This window comes from Typopeltis vanoorti, chromosome 7 (assembly GCF_054136105.1).
Source record: "Typopeltis vanoorti isolate ZY-2024b chromosome 7, IOZ_Tvanoo_1.0, whole genome shotgun sequence".
NCBI classification, from domain to species: Eukaryota; Metazoa; Arthropoda; class Arachnida; order Uropygi; family Thelyphonidae; genus Typopeltis; species Typopeltis vanoorti.
The window spans coordinates 94,263,451-94,288,178 of record NC_143555.1 but is presented as its reverse complement, the minus strand read 5'-3'; the positions used below and the strand labels follow the sequence as shown (position 1 = coordinate 94,288,178).

Sequence of the window (24,728 nt, the reverse complement as noted above, 5' to 3'; positions counted from 1 at the left end):
CTTCCATCGTGCACAAGGAAGAATGAAGGCACATTGTGCCCATCGAGTGGAAAAGGTCTAAGTTCAATTCTCGTCATGATGGGATGAATCTTTATATGGATTTTTTCAATTGAAGGTGAGTTAGTCGATCTCATACAGAGATAGAAGAGTTTTTTTTCCTGAAAACTCGATTTTCATCCTACATACAGAAAAATTGGCCTTCGGGACACATGCAATTATAGACAAAAAGTACTAGAGGTGGGCAGTAGATGCCATTAGTGTAGATGATGGTGATGGATGGAAGTGGTGAAGATGGAGAGTTGTAGAGTAGGTGTCATGAAATAATAATTACAGAATATTTTCACTAAAAACTAATCAATAATTTATTATCCTTTCAAAGGAAGCATAACAAACATTGGTATGCTTCCCTAGTAAATGTCTGTATTGTGGTACCCAATGAAAAATATGCTCTCTCTCCCTCCATGCATGTGTGTGCGTGTGAGTTTTGTAACCGTAACCAAAAGTGCTGCTGATGATATTTTTAACTATTAATAATGTGAAATTAATCCTTTCTCATCCCCAAGGAATCTAGGGAATGAGGAAGGATCTGTATGAAGTAGTCCAAATGTGTCCCACTAAAGCCTTAATAAAGAGGAATAATAATAATAACCTTCCCATCCCTGCTGATCAATGTGTTCAACATCTAAGTAATCTGATGAGCGATTTGCCCACTTCTGTGAATGCCCTCTAAACTTCAACTTACTGTACACCATCATCCCTATATCCCTGACCTCTTCAACTTCCTACAGTCCAGTTCCATCAATGTAGTACACTGCCCGTGATCACTTCAACCCCAAAGTGGTAAATTTTGTTACAGTAAACTGGCAACCATGATTTTCTGCACATACTGCCACTTTTATTTATGCAGCAGAATCTCTATATTATCCTCATTAATTATCACTCTACCTAATTTTGAATCATCAGCAAACAACTGGATACTTTCCCTTTGAATAATTTGTTTGATGTACAAATTAAATAGGGACTGCCCAGGTACAGGGCCCTGAAATACACCACTAACTACCTGCCATCATCTGGATTCAATTCTACCCATACACTACTCTTTGATACCTGCCCACCAGCCACTCCCTTATCCATTTAATCAGCTTCATATTCATCAGATTTGTTCCAATTAATGTAACAGAGTTCCTTCCTGCTGTTTCTGAAAATTCCTGTACTATGATTGTATAGCCATTTCCATTATTCAACTCAACTGTCACTTAATTATAAAAAGTGAGAAAATAACTAAGGCAAGACCTATCCTTCACAAAACCGTGGTCTACCTTCCCTCCCATACACAATTAAATTGTATTCCTATCCACCCATTCCTGAACTCTACCTTTTGCCAAATACTCCAATACATTAACTACCACTATTGAGATACCAAATCGTCTATAATTTGTTATCTTTGTCTTGTAACATAGAGAAATAAAGAGGTACTGGTTCCATTGTATAAGGTCTTGATCAGGCCTCATATAAATTATTGCACACAGATTTGGTCCCATGGTTTTAATGGTGATGAGGATATATACTGGAAAGGATCCAGAGAAGACTAATGTTATAACTGGTCTTTTGGATGTGGGATATGAGGACAGATTGAGGGAACGCAGTTTGCAACATCGTGAATAGGAGGAAGAGAGTGGATATGATTGAGACATTTAAGTTGGCAAAGGGTTGTTACCAGGTTAATGTGGAAGAAATTTTTCAAAGAATGAGAGAAGGGAGTAGAACAAGGGGACATACTTGGAAGCTGTGTAAAGAGGGTGTGAGCAGAGGCATAAGGAGCAGGTTCTTTGCATGGAAAGTGGAATGCATTGCCTGATATTGTGGTGAATGCAGATACACTGAATTTCAAGCATGGTTTGATGGGTTTTATGTGTAACAGTGTTTGCCTCCCATGATGAGATTTTTGATTCCATGGAGGTCTGGTGTTAATAATAATAATAATAATAATATCCTTTATGCAATGGAACTATTTTGATCTTTTCCCACTCTCTTGGCACCTTATCAGAGCCAAAACTTAAATAGACTGGTCAGAGCAACTACCAATTACCTCTCATTCTCGTAATACATTGGTTAATAATAAATCTAATCCCATGTCGATGCAGCGGAAATTTTTAAGGCTCTTTGCATCAACTTTTGGAGAGGTCACGTCTAGAAAGCTTACCAAAATAACTTTATTTGTTACTGTAAATATAATGCTAAAGCCTATGTATAAAGCACAAGGGGAATTAACTTGCTCACTTGTATAAACAAAAGATGTCTAAATGTTAAAGCCAAGGGCAATGCTTTGCCATCGGAATACTTTTTGATCTCAGTGCTCTGACTAAAGTGTAAGAGAACCCTTTTGTTTACATGCTCAGTCTAAGACTACCTTCAAGGTCAGTGGTAAAAGGGGCAGCGCGAATCAAACATAGTTCTGCAGTCCGGTAAAACGGATTAAAGATGCACTTAACGGGAGAAAGAGAAGTCGGTGTTAACAGATCAAAAGAGTCATGCAGAAATGTTTTGGGGTCTCAATCCTTCATCCAGGGTTCTGTGGAAGGATGAATATAAGGCATGAAACTTCGACCATCGACATTTTTCAGCTGGGATACACCGAGCTCAAAAGGAGAAGGAGGTCGATCCAGATCAAATGACGTTGCGACGGATGGTCGCCAGAAGTGATTAGCCATGGAGGGAGTAGCTGCGCTGGACCAGAATGCTTTGCTGCTTAGACAAATCTGCATGTGCTCCAATCGCTGAACCCCTTCACCCGAGTTTCAAGATGCCAGGAAATCGTGTTCCAGACCTTGCCAACCATTCTAGATGAGACGCCGGTGCTCCAAGATTCTCTAAGGAGAAATCCAAAACCCGAGACGGAGAAGAATCTAAAGATTCCGGAACGAACTGTGAAGAAGTGCACAAAAGGGATGAAGAACTTATATGAGTTGTTTATTACATATTATATTGTTTGTGATGTAAGAAAACTATCTTAGATGGACTGGTAAGTTTATAGTGCTAAGATAGTTATTGTCTGAGAGTAATTAATGCAAGTTAATAGTTGGAATTTGTAGGTGTATAGACCAAAGCATAATTTCCTAAGAAGTAATTAGGCTAGAAGTTTAATTATTGATTGCAGTGAATTCTAAGGTTTATGCTGCATAATTGCAGAAGGTAATTATGCAGCATAAACTATTATAAAACAAAACTATAGAAGTTTTGTTTTATAATAGTTAGCTTAAACTAGGAGTTATAAATTTTGTTGCAGTGATTCTTGTAAATTTATTGCATAATTGGGGGAAATTGCCACAGAAGTTTTGTCATATAGAGCCTAGCTTAAACTGAAGTTAGAAGGAGCAATTCCCTATTGTATGAGTTGTATATTCAATCTTAGCATTGATAAACATGCTTGTTATATATTCAAGGAGTGCCACCTGATCTTTAATATGCAATGCACTGTTTCCAAATAAACTTGCTCCTGTAAGCGGGAAGTTATATGATAGCTATGATAAGGAGCTACATAAAAACCACGACGGTATAGTAATCATTGAGAAAGAGTTCATGTTAGATAGAGACCTACTGAAAGTATTACTATTTCTTATACCACGAAGAGACCACTAGTGGCGCAGTCGTTAACGAAAATAAATTTCTAGTGCTCTTAGGTATAAGAATATAAAATTACAGAAGGGAGAGTAAATGAGAACAGAAAGAGTTGTATTAATACAGTATACAGAAAGGAATTAAATACAGAGAAAAGATAAATATACATCGCAGAAAGATGTAAAGAAACAGAATAAGCATATATTTGCAATTGCGCAGAAATCAATTAACACAATAACACCACACAGAGAAAGTATTACAGGGACATACCTGGAAGCTGTATAAAGAGGATGTGAGCAGAGGCATAAGGAGCAGGTTCTTTGCATGGAGAGTGGAATGCATTGCCTGACATTGTGGTGAATGCAGATACACTGAATGAGTTTCAAGCATGGTTTAATGGGTTTTGTGTGTAACGTGTTTGTTATAATAATTATAATAATAACATTTATAATAATATCCTTTATGCAATGGAACTATTTTGATCTCTTTCCACTCTCTTGCTACCTTATCAGAGCTGAAACTTAAATAGATTGGTCAGAGCAACTGCCAATTACCCCCCATTCTCGTAATACATTGGTTAATAATAAATCTAATCCCATGTCTGTATCTGTAGGTTCTGGAAGATCTTAAAACCTCCATTCATCTATCTGTATTCTCACATCAGTTAATGTCACATCTGCCACTTTGCTATATCCACCTAGATGGTGCACTCATGAGAAGTGACAGTAACTCAATTATTTTGTCTGTTTCTGTTACTCCCTATGAACAGCACTCATTCAAGTAATCTTTCCATAGTCTCTCTTCCATTTTACCACACAGCAAAAGATTTCTGAGATTTTCTTTGGCCTGCTCAATTTTTTATCACCTGCTTTTGCTTCCTTATTATAATGGTCACTGTTCTTGCCTGTGCTTTGTACTGCTGTTCATGAGCATGCTGATCACCTTTTCTTTTATACCCTATGCATGCACTCACTAGTCTTGCTGTCTGTCCATAAAATCTTTCATAACAACAACAAATTATCTCACACACAGTGCAGTGAACAAAATCCCACATATTAAATTCATCCACCATTATACTGTAATACATTAGTGCCATAATGAACAAAACTGCCTCATTTTCAATTGTCAGTAGCAATGATGCACTCTGTTTAGAAAGAAATGAGTTCAAATTTCTTCTAAGATACAAAGAATCTTTATATAGATTTTTCAACTTGAAGCCCTTATAAAGATTATCAGATCAATTAAACACTCTCTCTTGAAGTTAGCTGGTCAGATAAAGAAGTAGTAAGCTTTTTCTACCAGATACTTTCGTCACATAACATTAACAGACTGGCCAAAAAACACACAAAATATATTTGCAAAGTAGGTTAGTGTGGCAGCCTGTTACGAGTCTTAGGCCCTCCATGGAAGGTGCATATAAGACTAATAACACAATGGACAAATTTTGTTAGTAGCATACTATTTAAAAGTATACAAATTTATTATACTGTGGTGCTCCATGAGACGGAGCACCCCGACTGCGATGCAGCCGAAACGTTAAGAAGCGAACGCGGCGATGGCACGTTCACTGCATTTGATGATCGAAGTAGCTTGTGTAGCTCAGTGGATGTGGCATTTGCACACCATGGTGCTTGGCCGCACAAAGGAAGATTTGATTTCGAGTCTAGTCAGTGACTAGAGGAAATTTTTCTAAGCCTTTTTTCAACCGGTTCACGAGTTAGTCGATCTCTGGCACAGACAAGCTGGTTTTTTCTTCTGGAAACCCCGGGTTTTTCGTCCCGTAAACTCAAGAAAATCGACCGTAGAACACACATTATTTCAGACATTAAATACGAGTGTTAGGGACCACGAGAATGGCAGCACTTATTGAGCCGTCACTCTTCACTGGGCGCCTCCTAATTAGTGATAGCCTCGGGCAAGCTACTTCTAATTGGGTACCAGTGGAGATTGAACTGCCCACTCAGTCTCCAAAAGTTAGATAGGGCTAAAAACCTCGCCTACTCCCTATAAATACGGGAATAAAAAGGCGTTAGCTGATTTTTTTTTTTTTTGAAATTTATTATACATATGTAAAGTTGGAAATGCTCACAGGGTATCATATTTTTCTACAGTCTAATACAGTGGTGCACTCAGGATTTAATCTTGGAGGGGGGTGAGCACTCATGATTTAATCTTGGTAGGGGGGAGCCGAATTGAGTAGATGATTTGAGAATACACACTATGCATTGCATACGACCTATTGACTGAGCATCTGCAGTGACTGCCAATACATGATAACCATAATCTCCTCTGGCCCAGCTCAGACAAACGAAGTAGCGCTCGGTCTGCCCAAGCACTGCTTCGTTCGCCTTGCGTTCACAGCGGCAGTGATTCCCGAGAGCTATAAGGTATTCCTACTTTATGTGACTGCTAATTCATAAGTAGAAATAGAATACACGACGACACAACACAATATAAATAAAAAAATTAATTTTAGTTAGGAAAAGATTTTTAAAAAACTTTCTAGTGTTTTTTTTTCTTTTTTCTTTTTTTTTTTGGGGGGGGGGCTCCCCCTGGGTGCACCACTGGTCTAACACTTAACTTGCTGTGGGCCAACTGGGAATGTGGTAGTTTAACAGATCATTACCAGTGTCTATACATAAATTCTACATTGTACAATTGAAATACATTTAAAATGCACACAGAAAATATTTAATAATGGAAAATTTAACTTCCCTTACCTTTACTCTAGTTGTAGTCTTAACAGGTGAAAATACACCATCTAGGGGTTCCAATTCCACCAACACATATGATGCTTGTGGAACAGCATCATCACCCCCTCCTGCCATGACATCAACTAGGAAGCCTGTTTGTCATTCATCTGCAACGAAGAGATTATTTATAATGCCCTTCAAGTAAAATCTCAAATACAACAATTTCCAACAGAAGGAAATTTTTAGCAAACTTTTAACACTTATAGGATTTTAAATACAGCTTTTTGAGCTCAAGAGGAAAATTATATATATATATATATATATATATACATATATATATACAAAGCATACAATTTATATAAAGTTATATATACAAAAGAAAAGAACTTAATCAACTCTGCTAAGGCATGTCTTCCAGAATGAAACAGTTTATATAACCTGCCTGGTTGGCTGAGTAGTTAGCATATCTGCTCTCTAGCCAAAAGGCTGAGGGTTCAAATCCTGCCATGGGCATGGATGCTTGTGAGTCTTTGAAAATACTAGTGGTGATGGGTGGTAGATGTCCGTGTGGTTAGCCTAATGGCTTTGTGCTTCGCAACCATATGCCTGGGGAAGGAGTGTCCTAGGTTTGATTCCCGTCATCGACATGAGGAGCTAAAGGATCTTCCTTAGCCAAGTTAGCAGGTCTTGGGCATGGACAGCAGGATTTTTTTTTCCACCAGTTTATCTGGGGCTTTTCATCAAGCAAGCAAGCAAACCAGCCTTGTGAACACACAGGGATACAGTCAGGAATACTTAGAGGCATAGGGGTGACCATCCTATCCTCGTACTTCGGTTATGAAATCCAAGCATGCTTGGAAGGTTGTGGGCCTTAAAGGCCTGTTAAAGCCATAAAGGATAGGATGGGTGGTAGATGGTGTTGGTAGTTGCGGTTCATTGTATAGTTGGTGGATTGAGTGGTGGAGACAGAGCTGTAGAGTAGGTGCCCTCCCTCAATGAGTCTTTGGACTCCCTGAAGGTGTCACGTAATAATAATAATCTACTTTAACACTGTTTCATTTAATGGAATATTTATATTGCTATTCTTTTTAGTGCAGGCAAATCCCAAAAATATCAAATAGCATGCATAATGACTAAAGCATGTGATTCTTCTTAAAGAGCAGTGATACACTTGATAGGGGAACATTCTTGCAGAGTATCTCAGGTAACTATGACATTGACACGAATGTTTCCTTATTATCAGGAAACTTGATAAGAGAACATTTATGTTAATGTCATAGTAACCTGAGATATTCTGAAGCATGTTCCCTTACCAAGTGTAGCATTGCTCTTTAAGAACTGCAAAGTGTAAATTATGATTAACAAAAAAAGTTATGCAACTATATTATTTCCCTGCAGAAAGAGATGTTGGTTCCAGTGTTGAAAATGTTCATTTTATTTATTTTTATAATAATCCCACACACAAGCTGAGTAACCTATAGCACATTAGCAACATTCATGGATGAGATGAAACTTGTTCACATTTAGTTTGAAAAGCACTGGACTGTATTCTGAAGAGGAAAGAGGATAACACAAAATAGGAGACTGTTTTAGAGGGCAGAGGAGAGGAGATAAGTGAAGAGAAATTTATTCTGTGAGTTTGGAGTTGAACTGTGAAGATGTGTTGAGTAGTTACTGCAAGTATTTTAATGGATTCAGCAGAGAGTAGAGGAATTAGTGATTCATATGAATACAGCATGTCAGTATTTATAGAAGATACAAGGAGTAGACACCGAATGCCTGTGTGAGAGTACATGGAGTGAAGTAGCAAGAGATAGGTCATTAATCAACCTATTGCTTTCTTCTTCTAAGGTTGAGCCCATACACAAGAGGTTGGTCAATCAACCTATAGTACATTAGTATGTATGGATAGTGGGTTGGGAAAGGAGAAACTCATTTACATTTGATTTAAAAGCCTGTATATTGTATTCCTTGGGAAATAAATGGGGGGATGGGGGGGGGCTGTTCCACTATATAGCAGTAGCAGGGATGAAGGACGGGAAAAAGAAAGAATGTTCAGTGGCAGCTGCATGTGTTCCAATGGACTTAGTACTGAGTGGGGGAATTATTGATGCTGTTTCTGATGAACATTTGCTATGGAAATATTTATAGAATACACATATTGCAGAAATGAAATGCCTGTGTGAAAGTGGGAAGAGTTAATTGGTAAGAGATGGGTTATTAATCTATCTAAATTGCCCTCCTCTGTATTGAGTCATGCATTTTGAGGGAGTTCTTGGGGGGGGGGGGGGGGCACTCAAAATGTGAGACCAGTATTCAATAGCTGGACAGTTTGTGATTTGTATAAGGTTAACAACTGTTCAGAGATGAAGTAACATCTTGAGCAAAAGACAAATCCTAGTTTTTTAGAAGCTGAGGATGCAATGGTTGTGATGTGTTTATGCCAGGAGAGACTTGATGTCGGGGTGGGTGATTCCAAGAAGATAAATCTCATCTTGTCTAGAAATTTGAGTGTTGTCAAAAATAATACTGGGAGAAAATTATTCTTTTTTGGGAGAAATAAGACAGAACTGAATATTACCAGCACTGAAATTGACGAGGTTATCTGAACTCCATTGGAGGATGGCTTGGAGATCAGAACTGAGGGAAGTGGCAGTTGATGTTCTGTAGGTTGAGGTGAGTTGTGTAGAGTAAGGTTTATCAAATGAAAGGAAGGTGTGGAATGTGCTGTCATTTACAAAACTGTGTATTGGGTTGGAAGCCAACTGAAGTAGGTCAATGATATATAGAAGGAAGAGAGTTGGTAAGAGGACAGAAACTTATGGAACCCTGGTATTAGTTTGAATGGTGAGAGGATAAAGAACCATCCATCCATCCATCCATCCATCATTACACATAGCGTGTGTGTGTCCAAACAGAAAGCTGGCAACCCAACTTCAGAAGCCCTGAGACAGACCAAATTATAGGAGTTTGTTTAGTAAGTCTTTGTGCCAGAACCAGTCAAAAGCTTTGGAGATATCAAGTGCAACCACTTGAGATTCACCAAACGTCTGCATGGCATTTGTCTAGAGATGGATGATATATGTGTGAGTAGATCTCCTGTTTATCAGCAGCAATGGAATCATACTGGTGGTTGTTTATTAGCTGGGAGGCCCTCAAGGTAGTGTAGGAGTTGGAAATTGATGGTTCTCTCCATTACTTTAGATAACACTGAGGTGAGTGAGATATGATGGTAGTTTAATGGCAGTAATTTGTTGCCCTTCATGAGAATGGGTTGAATATAGGTCAATTTCCAGACAGTGGGATAAACAACAGTGGAATAAGAGAGAGTATGTACAAGCGATAGGAGTCAGTTCTAGGTGCACAAACGTTCAGGACAACCTCGATAGGAATGCTATTAAGGCCAGGAGACTTTGTCTAATTTGGACAATATTTTTCTGATCTCTTTCTGGCAAAAGGATATAGGAGGCACTGTATATCAGGCATCTGGAATGGTTGGGAGGTATTTATCATTGTCAGTTATGTGCATTGGAGGCAAAGTGTGAAACCAGGAGATTGGCTTTTTCTGTGTATAATGATGCAATAGAGTCATCTGGGTATGACAGGGGTGGGAATAGTGTTGAACAAAAGTTACAACTAATTGCTTTGGCAAGAGACCAAAAGGCTTGGGTGGATGGACAGGATGCAAGTTTCCTGCTCTTTGCTGTTTTGGAAACATTGATAGTTTTCTTGTAACTATTTCAGGCTTGAGTATAAGCACTAAAGGAGGATGGAGTTCTTGATGTAAGCCAGTTGTGGTATGCTTGATTTTTTTATTTGTACAACCTTGGCACATCTTTCAGAGAACAAGGGTTTAATTAGGGAATGGCAATTCAAAGTAGTGTGGGGAATGTTATGTTTCCATGCCAGTGAGAATTAATTTGGTGATACATTCGGTGTATATGTTTGGGTTGGAAGGCCAGAAGCAATAGTCCAACCATGGGAGTGGAGGCTGTCCCACTTGACACTGTTATAATACCAAACTACTCTTGTATGGGAGTGGCTATGTAAATGTTGTTGCATGGGGGAAGGAGATAAGCACTAGATTATGGTCAGAATTACTTTTTTTGGGGGGGGAGGGGGGAAGCACTACATTCACTGCATATTTGGAAGGATCGTTGAGGAAGAGATCTAGGGTGTTTGGAGAGTGGTTCGGGTTATCTGAAGAGCACCTTGTGTCTCATCAGTGCAGCACCATCGATAAATAGAAAGTCAAACACTCACAGACCACAATAATTATTGTACCTGCTCTGGCAACACATTCCACTCATTCACGACTCACTGTGCAAACTATAACATACTTTATGTTGTAGTTTGTGCTCTGAAGATGCTGGTTTGAAATCCAGTGAAATATAAGCCAAATACAAGTGAAATATAATAAACATTTTTTTTTAAAATATAGTTTGGTGTTGTTAATACCATTAGAATAAGTTATGAAGCTCGCTTAATAGATCCTGTTAAAAAAAAGACAACCTGAGACTCACTAAACATTTCCATGGTGTTTGTCCAGAGATGAGTGACACAGATAAGCAGATCCCCTGTTGAACCACAGTGGCAGAATCCATACTGGTGATCATTTATTAGTTGAGCACTCTGAAGGGAGTTGAATGTTGATGGTTTTCTCCATTACTTTAGAGAGAAATGAGGTAAGAAAAATTGGGCAGTATTTTGATGACAAGAATTTGTCACCGTTCTTGGGAACAGGTTGTATGCGAGCTAATTTCCATGCTGAAGCACACACTTTTAGGATGATTGGAGAAATGCCATTAGAACCAGAATACCTCGTTGTATCTATTTGAATAAAATTATTATTTCTTTCTCGTGAAAGGTCAAGGAAGGCAATTGTGTGGGAAGTGTCTAGAATGGTTAGGATGGCACTTGCAGTCAAACATGCAGGAATTAGAGAAGTAAGAAGCCAAGAGGTTGGCTTTTTCTGTGGGTGATAATGTAAGAACCATCTGAATTAACAGTGGGGGAGCAGTGAAGAACAGAAGTTACGGCCAATGACTTTGTCAAGAGACCAGAAGGCATGACTGCCATTTGGACAGGACACAAATTTCCTGCTTTTAGCTTTTTAAAAATCTGTTTTGGATGAGCTGATAATTTTCCTACAGCTATCCCATGCTTCAGTGTAAAAGATGGAGTTTTGGATGAAAGCCAGTTATGGTATGCTCGATTCTTCATATGTACGACCTTAAAGAAACAAGGCTTAGTTAGGGGCTGGGTATGTAGAGTCAAATGGACAATAACTGTTTCCATACTAATGAGGATTTATTTATGATATTTATTCCCACATATAGTGACATGTTTGCATCAGAAAGTTGGAAACAGTATCTCAACCAAGGATATGAGGTATAAAAAATTGCAAAGATCATCCCACTTGACCTTTTTATAAACCATTCAACACACTGGTAGGAGTGGCTGTGTGCATGCTGCTCCATGGAGGAAGAAATCATAACTAGATTGTGATCTGAATTACCTAAATTACAATTCACAGTGTACTTGGAAGGGTCACTAGTAAGGATGATGTTCAGGGTGTTTGGATAGTGGTTAGGGTTATTTGGTATTCAAGTGGACATGTGAACTATTTGCATAAAGCCACTAGTGACAGTAAATGTCTCAACATCTCTATCTGCCTGATCTGTGTAGATGGAAGAGGAAGGCTAATTGGTGTTGTAAACATTAAAATCCCCAAGGAAGATGACTTCTCTGTTAGGCAGTTGAAGTGAAGAAAACTGACATTTAAAGAGAGGAAATCAAAAAGTTCGGAATGGTTGGTGGCATTATGAGCACGATAGAGATAGCAGATGAATTTGGTATGATGGGGTAGAGAGATTTTCAGCTAGAGGAGGTCAAAACCAAGAGCTTCTAATATGAATATTCTTTGACATGGTGTATCAGAGTAAACATATACACACATTCCACCCTTTGAGTCAGAATAAATCAAAGAGTGTGCAGTTAGGAAAGTTGATATGAGCAGTTTTCAAGCTGCAATTTCTCAAGCTAAAATAAAGGTGCAATTTGAGGTCTGTTTGGGAAATGTATGCAGACTGGAGGTGTTAAAAATATCACTGTAGTTGAAAATGAGACCATATATGTTTGTAAAGCGGATCTGGAAGATTTTCAGAGGTTTGCTGTTGACCTGGGAAACACACACACACATTCCCTGTGCAATGTTTGAGTTCTGGTTTACTGGATAGTTGTTAGCAGAACTTATTTTTCACACCAGCATTCCTTGTTTATAATCAATAGTCCATGCTTCATCACCATTTTGGCATTTTTCCTGCAGCTGACAAAAAACTGGTGACCTTTTTCCTGCTCAGTGAAAGTAAGATGTGCTCATACACATGATTACAGTACCTTTGAATTTATAGCAGTTATAAGGTCATGCTTGTCAGCATGTTATACATCACTTTAACTATATGTGTGAAGTTCAATCTGTCTTTATGTATGCATGCGTGGTCTGAAGCAGCAGCTAACATCTTTTTTTTTGGGGGGGGGGGGAATGAAGTTACATATTTTGGCACCCTTGTTAATGTTTTTAGAGTCATGCCAAGTTCTTAACTTCAACTTCTTAACTTCTTTTTCCAAGAAGTTAAGAAGTTGAAGAGATGACTGCATTATATTTTTTTTATTTTCGGTTACTACAGAATTGTACATTGCTGTCAGGATAAGATTACAGAGCTTGGTATTTTCATTGGCACTTATGTTATCATCTAGGTGCTGGTCCTGAATCACCAAGTTTTCTTTTTGTTGTATCAATTTATTATTATTATTATATTATGTGACACCTCCAGGGAGTCCAAAGACTCATTGAGAGAGAGAGAGTGCCAACAGCATCGCACAATTTACCCCTTCCAACTACTAACCGCTCTCAAACTTGTTTTTTAGCAGAGGCTCTACCAATTGACCAATCTTTGCTTGTTAAGGAAAATTTTCTACAGAGCAATAAGGTGCTGTTCAAGATCATCAATGCACTTGCCTGTTTAATGGAAGGAAGGAAGGCAAAGGAGACAGAAAAATGGTTGGTTGAAGTTAGCCAGAAGTTGGTGGGCCAATTCATCGATTGTTGCACAGCCAGTACACATTATATAACAACAGAAATCACAAATAAAATTATTTTTTGGTTTCCTGACTTTGAGTTTGTAGCTGTGATGCTTCATGATGTGGTGATCTATTTGGTTAGCAGTTGATTGTCTATCTGTGGTGGCAGTACCTCAAGCATTCTGACATTGCTGCAGAACGTTGTTGCCACCATCTTTGCCACATGCAGCATACACAGTTGGATTCTAGTGCATTGCATGCAAGTGCTTGCTGATAGCTGACATAAAAATAGAAGAGAACTTTTTATAGATTGCTCAAGAGTACTTATGATTCTGTTTGTATTTTCATTTGGTGTTAAGGTTTGAGAGATAATACTTTTAAAAATGATTTAACAAGAGCACACATTCAAGTTAACATATTCCAGAGCACCACCCCAAAGGCTCCAATTGAACACTGAATCTGGACAGATTCAGACTATTTTAGCATGTGAGAGATTGGTCCAAAGAATATAAGTATAGGAGATAAATGAAAAGAAAAGTTATTGTTCTTTATAATTGAATCATGAATTGTATGAATCTTGGCTGACTTTACCAGCCTAGTTGGCCAAGCAAACAGTGGCACCAGTTCAGTTCTCCAACCACAGGCTGTAGGTTCAAATTTCCATGAACATGAAAATTTGAACCTACAGCCAAATTTGAACCTATACATGGATTTGATCAGAATAAAAAACTGATGAAGCATATTTTCAGTAGGTTTAGAAAACTGTGTGTAAAAATTAGAATGTTGATTTTGATATGCCATATGTAATGAAAATATTTCAGTTTGGATAAAACAAAGACCTAGAAATATGTCTGTGAATATCTTTCACCTGGTAGGAAACCGATATCCTGTTTATTGGAATCCTGAAGTAGTTTGAAAAACTTCCACTTTTGGTTTCTAAAGCAGGAAATCTTGGTTATCTAACCCAGTGCTTCCCAAACTTATGGATGCAAAGGCCCCTTTGGAAAAATTTAAATATTTCACGGCCCCCATCGAAATAAAAATTCGTAATACAGACATATATTATTATTATAATGTTTATTGTATTTATATTCGATACAAAACATGCACAGCGAATACTGCAAAAATCAAATGCAAATATTACATTTTAACATCTTACATACACATTTGAAATGGCACATTATCTTATATTTTTATATAGATAGATAGATAATAGTTATCTTATTAGTCTTAAAACATTCTCAATTTGTTTTCATTATTTCATGGCCCCCTCAACACAACTAACGCCCCCCAAGGGGGCCGCGGCCCACAGTTTGGGAAACACTGATCTAACCTTTGCCTACCCATGGTACTTAAATATACAACCTTTTATATGAATTCTCACATTAATAATGATAATACTAAAAAAATTTCATGATGTGCACATTTTAGCAGGTTTACAAAACAATATGGAAAATTACAGATATTGATCTGGATATGCCTCACACACTGAAAATATTTCAATTTAGACAAATATCTGAAATGAACAGTGTACAGCTGCCTGGCATTAACAATCAGGTAGATAAAATAAGATAAGAGTAAAATGAATGAACAAAATTAGGCAGGTAGGTACTGTGAATAATAAGCTATCATGGAGGAGATATAAGATGATAGCCAGAAAAGAAATAAGCTTGATAATGAAAGGAAAAAGTGCAATATTAGCTAATCAGAACAAAGAGAATCCAAAGGAGTTCTTCCACTATGCTCTGGGAAAGAAGAAGAATAATTATGACACTGGTTGTTGGTGATGGTGGCAAACCTGCAGAGGATGTAGTGGTAAAGAGGTAGTATTACCACTGAACAAATGTCACCTAGTTTCTGCTGCAGCAATTCAAAGGCATATGGCGCTTCGCTACCATATGGGAAAGGAGTGTCCTGGGTTTGATTCCTGTCGCTGACATCAGGAACTTAGGATCCTTCTCAGACATAGCTAAGTTAGCTGGTTTTGGACATGAACTGCACAGTTTTTCTTCCCAGTTCATCTAGGGTTTTTCATCCCGCAAACAGTCAAACCAGCCTTGGCAAAGCTTCTATAGACATATGATACACCGGGAGGCAGAGGCTAACCACCTTATCCTTGTGTATGGTTGCAGTTAAATGAATAGAAAACCCTTGACATCGCAAGGTAAAAAGGAAGAAGTAGTAGTAATAAGAGAATTCAATTGTTGCTTGGAATTATGGCAAAAATAATTAAGGCTATGAAGTCCATAGTGCTGTAAGGTCTCTGTTAGCTGCATATGTTGTTCTGCCAGTTTGCATGTTTTGTGGGATGAAAGGGGTGGGAAGAAGAAAATCTAAAGAAACATAAATTACAGAGCTAAGTGGAGTCTGAAGAAATGTGATCTGTAGAATGAAAAGTCATCCCTGAATGCTTTGTGGAAAAGGGAACAATGAAAAGATTTTTTCTTCTTCTCATTTTAAAGAATGAGAGGTAGGCAAGAGAGTGAGGAAGAGGTTTTTTTCCACAGAGTTGTGGATAAGTAAAATTATATTCATATCTTCTGGCATTGCCAGAAGATATGAATATGAAGAGTGAGTGAATCAGTTAAGGTGTAATATAGCAGATATGTTGCTTTTTTGAATGAGACCTCCCACAACGAGTATGATAACTTCACAGAGATCTGTGAATAATAATAAATATTAATGAAATAATTTGTAACGATATTCTTCTTTTTGCTTTAAATTTATGTGTTAGTGGTGTTATTTTGCCTTCACTGGATCAATCTATAGGAATTCCTAACCCATGTTTCTGAGTACAACACCAGAGAAGCAGTTTCTAACTCTATGCTGTAAGGCCTATGCATTTTTCTGTTTCCTTGTAAGCAGAGGATTTGCTCATTTCTTTATTCTTCAGTATGTTAACAAAAGTGTTGAAAAGTTTAAATTAAAATGAAGCTAATCTTTTGAGTCTTTTCTCCATGGATCCAAAGTTCTTAAAACATTTTATAACAATCTACCAAAGAAGTGTATAAGATCTTCTGTAGTAAAATAAATTGCCACACAGCTAGTTTGCAATGAGTAATCATTTTCACTTCCCTTTATTGTTGTTCAGTTGTACCAGAAATCAAGTATACTTGTGCAACTGTATACTTTTCTGTAAATGACAACTGAGTTTGCTAAGCAGATAGCATATATTGGCTTTCCAATCAACTCTGTGGATTCAAATCCTACCATAAGCATGGATGTTTGTGAATGATTTTAGATAAGAAAAATGAATTTCCATCACTCAGAATAGAATCACCATCCTGTTTACTGGAAAAAGTTCCATTTGGTCTTTCAATTGAGCCCACACATTAAAAAAAAAAAAACTTTATTATTTAATAATGGGTTCTTGTTACAAGCTATGCTTGTTACATAGATTTCACTGTGGAGGGCGGTAGATGGCATTAATGTGGATGATTGGTAGTAGAGGTTCGGGTGGAAACTGAGAGTTGTACAGTAGGTGTCCTCTGGCGATGAGTCTCCGGACTCCTTGGAGGTGTCACGAATAATAATAATAATAAGTGAACATGACTAAATATTGTTACAACACACTTCAAGACATACTGTTACATTAACACAGAAGTTTTTTTTTTTTTTTTTTAAATCTCTCTTATACATAATTTTTATTTATATTTATGAGATTCTAGCATTTCCATGTACAAATGGTTTTGCTATACATCACTTGACTGGACTTCATATTCAATCTATGATAGGAAGAACTTTAGAACTCAGAATTTAAACAATAAAGCTAGTTTCTACTTCACATCACACTAAAACAACACCAATGCTATAAGATGAGCATTGTTCTAATCTTTAAAAGGTACCTATGGCATAACTATAAACACCAAAATTGCACAAACCACAGTAATAAGCTTTAAAAAGTACAGATATTTCATACCAAAAATAACAGTGCATCATCGGCACGAAGAAACAAGCAAATCAAAGAACAAGAAAGAAAGGAATACAAGGTATATAAGTTTACCGATTAAAAACGGTTGCTGCATGGTAGAAATCAAACTTTATTTTTGTGGCAGGGGGGAGACTCTTTACATCCTTGATGTGATTCAAACCCAGATGTTTGCAACAAAACAGTACTGCCATTCTTTTGATTTTGTGTGTGTGTATGTGTGTGTGTGTGTGTATGCACATTTTAAGATGAAGGGAAGGCTTTCCCCAGCAACTTTGACTGAAATACAGACTATATTTTTTATTACAAGAAACCTATAGGAAATCAGAAACTCATTGAGGAAGGCCACCTATCACTCTCACCATGTCATACTTTCTTTTGAATTTATTCACACCATCTGCATTCACAATCATCAAAGGCAAGCCATTCCAGTCATGAACTGCTCTGTGAGAGAAAAAATTAGCTCTCATTCCTTGACTACATTCATTCTCAACTTCTATGAGTACCATCTTTTCCTCTTCCCAATCTCCATAAAATAAAAAATTCCATCAACTGGTATCTCGTGTGATGACCCTTTCAGAAGTTTGTAGGTGTATCATATATCTCCTCCTTCTTCTGTTTATTCATGTCTGCGGTCCACAAATTCTCGATCTCTCTCTCTCTCTTGATATCAAAACTGTAAATGTCATCATTCACAATTCTGATATCACCTTTAACACACTTCTTTGCACTATCTCCACTGTATCTGCATCATCTCAGAAACCAGGAGATATATCTGAATACAATAGCCCAGATGTGGTCATATCAAAACCTTGTAGTAAAGAAACAAAATGACTTCCTTATTCTTACATGTCAATGTTCATTTCGGCATTGCAATTATCCTCCGAGTTGTATTTGCAACCTTTGCTATATGGCCTCTGAACTTTTAACTTCCTACGTACTGAAACTCCCTAATCTGGTCAGTTTTTTTTAGCATAATCCCACCAATATAATACCACAAGTGCATGACTTTACATTTATTAACATTTCCCCAATGCCCACCTATGCAAATCATTTTGCAAGCACTGCATTTCTGATTACCCTGCCTATATTCTCATCATCAGCAATTTATATATATATATATATATTGTGATTGTTCATTTTTACTCGGTAGAAAATATTATTAATTAGTTTAAATGACTAATACTGAGAGATAAAGAGGTGACATGGTTTATTTAAAAAGATACTACTAGTTTCATTGAATGGATCAACTTCTTCAGGTATCACAATCAAAGAAATATACAAAAAATAACAGAGACTTAAAAATTGCATTAACAGTACTAGGACAAAAGACAGTAGTACATTTTGAAAACAGTAATGCGAGCTTGAGTTCTAAATAAAAGTTGACTATGTGCTGTCATGAGTGCACTAGTATTGAACAGAGGCAATGTGTGCATCAGAGAGATTGAAACTTAGACTGTTATTGATATGGGAAGAATCTAATGTAATTTCTCTAGATTCGACAATCTTTCTTTCAAGTTCATAGCACACATGGATATTAAAAGTTTGTGTCCAGTCCACAATGTGTTGGCGGCCTTCACCTGAGTTAACAGAAAAAAAGAACGTGGCTCTAGTCCTGTTGTAGGAAATATCTCTATGGTGTTCTTCCATACGTAAAAGGATGGATTTAGCAGTTTGGCCGTAATACGGCTTTCCACAATCACATCAAATCTTGTAGACTCCTGGAAACTGAGTGGGGAGATGGTTCTCTTTAGGTTTACTAAGTATGGAGCGAAGTTTTGGAAGCGTACAGAAGCAAGTACTGAAGTTATATTTCTTGAGAATTTTAGTTAGTTTTGGTGAAAGAGAGCTGATGTAAGGCAAAGAAATAAAGACTCTGGGGGGGGGGGGGGGAGAGGGATCTTCAGAAGCAGTTGAGTGACAGAGAGAAAGAAATTTATCAATCTTATTAGGAGAGAAACCATTATTAATAAAAGTCTTTTTAAGAAAAAGGAGTTCATTTTCAATTTCTGTTTCTTCTGTTTTTTACTTTTATTTGGAACTCAAGCTCGCATTACTGTTTTCAAAATGTACTACTGTCTTTTGTACTAGTACTGTTAATGCAATTTTTAAGTTTCTGTTATTTTTTGTATATTTCTTTGATTGTGATAACTGAAGAAGTTGATCCATCCAACGAAACTAGTAAACTAGTAGTATCATTTTAAGTATCTTTTTATCTCTCGGTATCAGTCATTTAAACTAATTTATATATATATATATATATATATATATAATTATTTTGATCCCATACATGACAGGTTGAGGGACAGGTACATCAGTGCCATATATAGGGTGTAGAAGAGGACTGAGATAGAAGTTTATTGATTTTTTTTTTTTTTTTTTTTTTGTGTGAAGAGTTTCAGGTTATAGTTGTTTGGGATACTTCTCGAGGAAGGCGGAAGGCTGTTCCAGAAGGGGAAGTGGGGGAAGAGAGATGGATGGAATAAAAGAGGATGAAAAGAAGCAGTTTCAGTGCTTGTAGTTGCACAGTAAAGGAGTGCTGGGCATCTGCAGCTCTTGTATTAACAGGTGCAACAGAAAGTGGAGGAATGATGGTTGCCAATTCACTGGCGCAGTGCCCATGAGATAGAGGTTGAAGTGAGTTTGTGAGAGAGGGATAATCTAGGAGCCTAATTACATGCCTCTGGATGGCATCAAGGAGTCTAAGAAGAGTTTTAGGTGCACTATCCCAAACATGTGAGCAATATTCTAAACATGGACAGATTTGGGATTTGTATATAATGAAGAGTTGGTTGGGTGTAAAATAGGCTCCCGAACAAAAGAGAATGCCAAGTTTCTTATATGCTGAAGAGGCTACTGATGATGCAATGTTTATGCCAGAAAAGACTGGAAGTAAAGTTAGTCCAAGCAAAGAGATATGATTTTGTCTGGTGATTTGTGTATTTTACTGAGGGTAAGGGTAGGTGAGCTGGGATCTGTTTTGCACAAGCAAAGGCAAGACTGTGTTTTGGTGGCATTGAACATAACAAGGTTGTCCTCGCCCTCCAATAGAAGGATAGTATGTAGATCAATATTTAAGGCACTAGCTATATATGATCTTGTAGCCTGGGGTGTCAGAATGCTGCATGGTTTGTGAAATGAGCAGGATGAGTGGAGAGTACTGTCGTCTGCCGATGGGATTAGTGGTTATTGTGAGTAGGTCATTTATGTACAGGAGAAAGAGAGTAGGTGATGGGACAGAGATTTGAGGCACTTCAGCACTGGTCGTGAAGCTCGAAGCCATCTACCATGACTCGCTGAGAATGACCAGAGAAAAAACTGGCTATCCAATTACAGAGGGTGGCAAGGAGACCACAGGATGGCAATTTGTTTAGTAGGTTTTGATGCCACACATGGCTGAAAGCTTGGAAAATATCAAGGGTGGCAACACAAGCATCTTCAAACCTTTCTATGGTACATGTCCAGTGGTGGGTGATGAGCTAATAACCACAACTTTGATAACCACCTCTCAACAGTTTAAAAGTCTCAATCATATCACCCCCTCCTTCTATCCACCAAACTCTGCAGTCCACACTCCCTCAGCAGATCCTCATAACTAACATTGTACAGTCCCGACACCATCTTTGTTATCTGCCTTTGTACCCTTTCCACAGTTAATTTATCCCCTTCAAATCCTGGGGACCAGATCTGAGAACAATAGTCTAAGTGTGGTCTGATCAGAGTCTTATACAACGGAATGATAACCATTTTATCTCTGCAGGTCAGTGTCCTTCTCATTATTGCAGCAATCCTCTGCATTACCTTCACTACCTTTGAAATATGTCTCCTAAATTTCAGGTTTCTATCAATCATTAAACCCAGATTTCTTGTCTCTCCTACTTCCTCCAGTTTAACTCCTCCCATAGAGTATACAGCGCCCCATCGATGTGTCCCAAATCTCAAGACCTTACATTTTGCTACATTAAATTGATACTCCCCCATTCATTTGCCTATCTATCTAGCTTATTCAAATCCTCTTGCAGGGCTACCACATCTGCACTATTACTAATAACCCTTCCCAGCTTCACATCATCCTATAATACTATAGCCTACTCCTTCCTTTTCTCCACTTATTGATCATTATTGCTTGAATATAATATCCTGCAGTTGTTATTTAGAAAAATTTCAACTGCTTTTATCTTCTTTGTTTCAGCAACACCAGTTTTGGTGACTTGGTATGGGTCTATTTTTTTTTTTTTTTTCCCCACAAGTTCTACTTTTTTTTTTCTCCTGTTGACGATGACTTGTAATTTGTGAGAGATTCCTTTCTGGATGGCTTTATTCAGATCATCTTGGCATTCTCAAATCCTCAAGGTCATCTGATTTAAGGATAATGGATGTCAATTTAATGTGGCAAAGTTTAAAGTAATGCATGTTATGCACTTTGGATTGAAAAGATCCAAGCTATGATTGATGCAAGTGGTAGATGAGATTAGATATTTTGGAATGACAGTGAGCAGGGAATTGAAGTTCAGAAGGAATATTGCAAAAGTGGACAAAATAACTCAAAGGACCACGTGAATGTTAAGAAAAGACTGACAAGTAGAGATAAAGAGGTTATTATTCCTTTCTAGATGGTTTTATTGACTGCATCTGGACTACACACTGAACAGTTTTAATTCTCAGGTTTATTTTTTCTGAATTGGTTGAAAAGGATTGAAAGGCAAGGTTTGTGGATTATGAAGTTCAGTTAATGGGGGAGGGGAGAAGAGATATGATAGAAACATGCTATGAAAGATGTTTACAGAGCAGATGCTCATTTTTGGGGGGGGGGTGAAGGAGTGATGAATGAGTGGAATGGGTTGCCAGAGACAATGATAATTTTCAGTGAATCAGTTTAAGGAGATATATGATAGGCATTATGTGAATAATCACTGTGGGCCTCTTGTAGTGAGATTTAGAATCAATGGGTTTCCTATGTAATGACAAAATAAGATAACAATGATGAAATTTTACCTTGAAGAAAACACAACTCTGATTAATCAACTATATTTAAAAAAGAATCTATATTTCACATACACATTAAACGTAATGAAACACAAATCCTTTTCTTTATGATTATTCCAGTGGTAAAGTGTAATTTGTTTTACATTTTTTTACCACAAATCAGAAACTGCTCTCTAACCCCAATTCAATGCACACCATTAAAAAGTTGTTAATGTTTCAATAATGCAAAAACATATTCACAATAATTAAATGCGTTTTTGCATTATAAACAAATTTTAATTTAAAAGATATTATCTTTTAGCACACCATTTCTGAAGGATAAATTATCACAACAATCTAAAAAATGTGAAAATATCAAATGCAAGAGGGAATAGAAACTTGTATAGTGATAGCAAGCAAATGATGCAAAGAGTACAAAAGGAATAAGCAAATAAGGTAACATTTAGATAAAAATATTCAGGGGATAATATAAATTTACACTTCAAAATTAGTGTAAAATTACATGAGCATTAATATTGATATCAAATAAATGCAAGCCAGAAATCCACAAGGATTTGGCAACATAAAATACAAGGAAATCAAATAATAAAACAATCGAAAATAAAAGCAAAAAAGTTTTTTTTTTTTTTTTTTACTGATTAGCATAGCTGCATTTAGACATGCAGCTATATATCCATTTATCAGCACAACATATTTAATGTGTAGGGAACAGAAATAAACTGTATTTATCAGCCTGAACAGAAGCATGCAAAGAAAACAATCATGTGTCTGTTTAATAAGAGAATTTAAAAAAAAAAAATCTGCTACAAAATATAATGTTCATGTTACAATATTTATAATATTCTGCCAAATATCTGTGTAATTTTTAAGGCACTGTAAATGTTGTCCACTGACCAGAATACTTATGTCAATGGCTCCAAGTATTTCAACCTTAACACTGACCTTATATATGTTACACATCAAACTATAAACACTGTAATTCTATATGTATAAGCATCAATGAGATACTCTTTTGAAATCATTAAGTAGCAAACATTAAAAAAGAGCTAAGAAAAGAAAAAAATCCAGACATACGTTAATGTTTTTAAAATTCATGTTCTAAGGAACTGCTAAAACTGTGTTATTCCAAAAATGCTTTTATATGCTTTCAAACTGCTTAAGCAGTTTGAGAAAAATTCCTTGAATGCAATTATATATTCTTCACCCAATTTAGCAATTAAGAATTGATGCATCCAAGAATGCCTTGCCAATTTTTTTTTTTAGATAAAGAAATCACTTATTTCTTAGAGATTTTAACTGCAAGACACTTAAAAGTAAAAAAAAAAAAAAAAAAAAAATCAATGACAATCTCAAATATTTATCTATTTCACCACTAAAATTCTAGATATTGAAAACAGAAGGATAAAAAAAAAATGTGAATACGTAAATCAATGGATTTCCATTATTTCCTCTTATTGATACATTACAAAAACTAATGACTTGCACACATTTCTCATACACAATAATTCTTAAATTGAACAGCAAGTTTCCATTTTTTTAAATGTAATTTCTTTTGAATGGTGCACAAGACAAAAAAAAAAAATCATCCATTGTAATAATTTTCTTTCATTAAAAGTATTTAGTCATAAAACCATGAATAAATGATCAAAATCATAACTAAAGGATAAAAGAAAAATTACATTATATAAGGAGTGATTGTGAGATCCATATTGCTGTCAATGTTTAGATGACAGTCTTGTAGCAAATTTACTTGCCTATAAAATGATTTTGTTAATTCTAGTGAAAATCCATGAATAATTCATCTAACCTTCTATATATTAATATATATGAGGGGGGGATCTGGAAAGTTCTGATAAACACCTAGAACAAAATGATATTAAAGCAATTGATATAACCATAAGAAAGAACGTAATGGTAGCAGAGTTATGAAGATAACTTTTGTTCTTATATCCCCGTATGTTCTTTCTCATGGTTATATCAGTTGCTTTAATATCATTTTTGTTCTAAGTGTTTATCAGAACTTTCCAGAATCCCTCTCCACCCATACATACATAAAAGGTTAGATGTATACAAAATCTGGTAAATTTCATGGCAGGAGGAAACTCTGTGGTGTAGCGGTTATCACATTTGCTTTACACGCAAAGGAGGTCCCTGGTTCAATCCTGGGCAGAACCAGCACTGTATTTTTGACCTTATACTTAGTACAGTGAGTTTCATCATTGTATGCATAATGATTTAGGCAGTGTAGTGATGCGCAAGCTGTTCGATTTTATTTAGTATATGTAAATAGCTTAGTGGAGATGGCATGTGCCTTCCACAGTGGTAGAAAGACTGAAGAAAGACAGTCGTAAGTTCGATTATAGTCACCGACTAGAGGAACTTTTGTGGGGTGTTGCTACAGACCAAGGAGCACAGAGAGT

General features: G+C 36.7%; 1 protein-coding gene across 1 annotated transcript in view; it reads right to left on the bottom strand.

Moving 5' to 3' along the window:
- p (WD40 repeat domain-containing protein pink) overlaps positions 1–24,728 on the bottom strand; it is a 306,375-nt gene that overhangs the window by 265,843 nt on the left and 15,804 nt on the right. The window contains exon 2 of the mRNA XM_090396034.1: positions 6,339–6,478. Within this exon, the coding sequence (XP_090252160.1) occupies positions 6,339–6,446 (108 nt within the window). The 5' untranslated portion in view covers positions 6,447–6,478. The remainder of the gene's footprint in view (positions 1–6,338; positions 6,479–24,728) is intronic.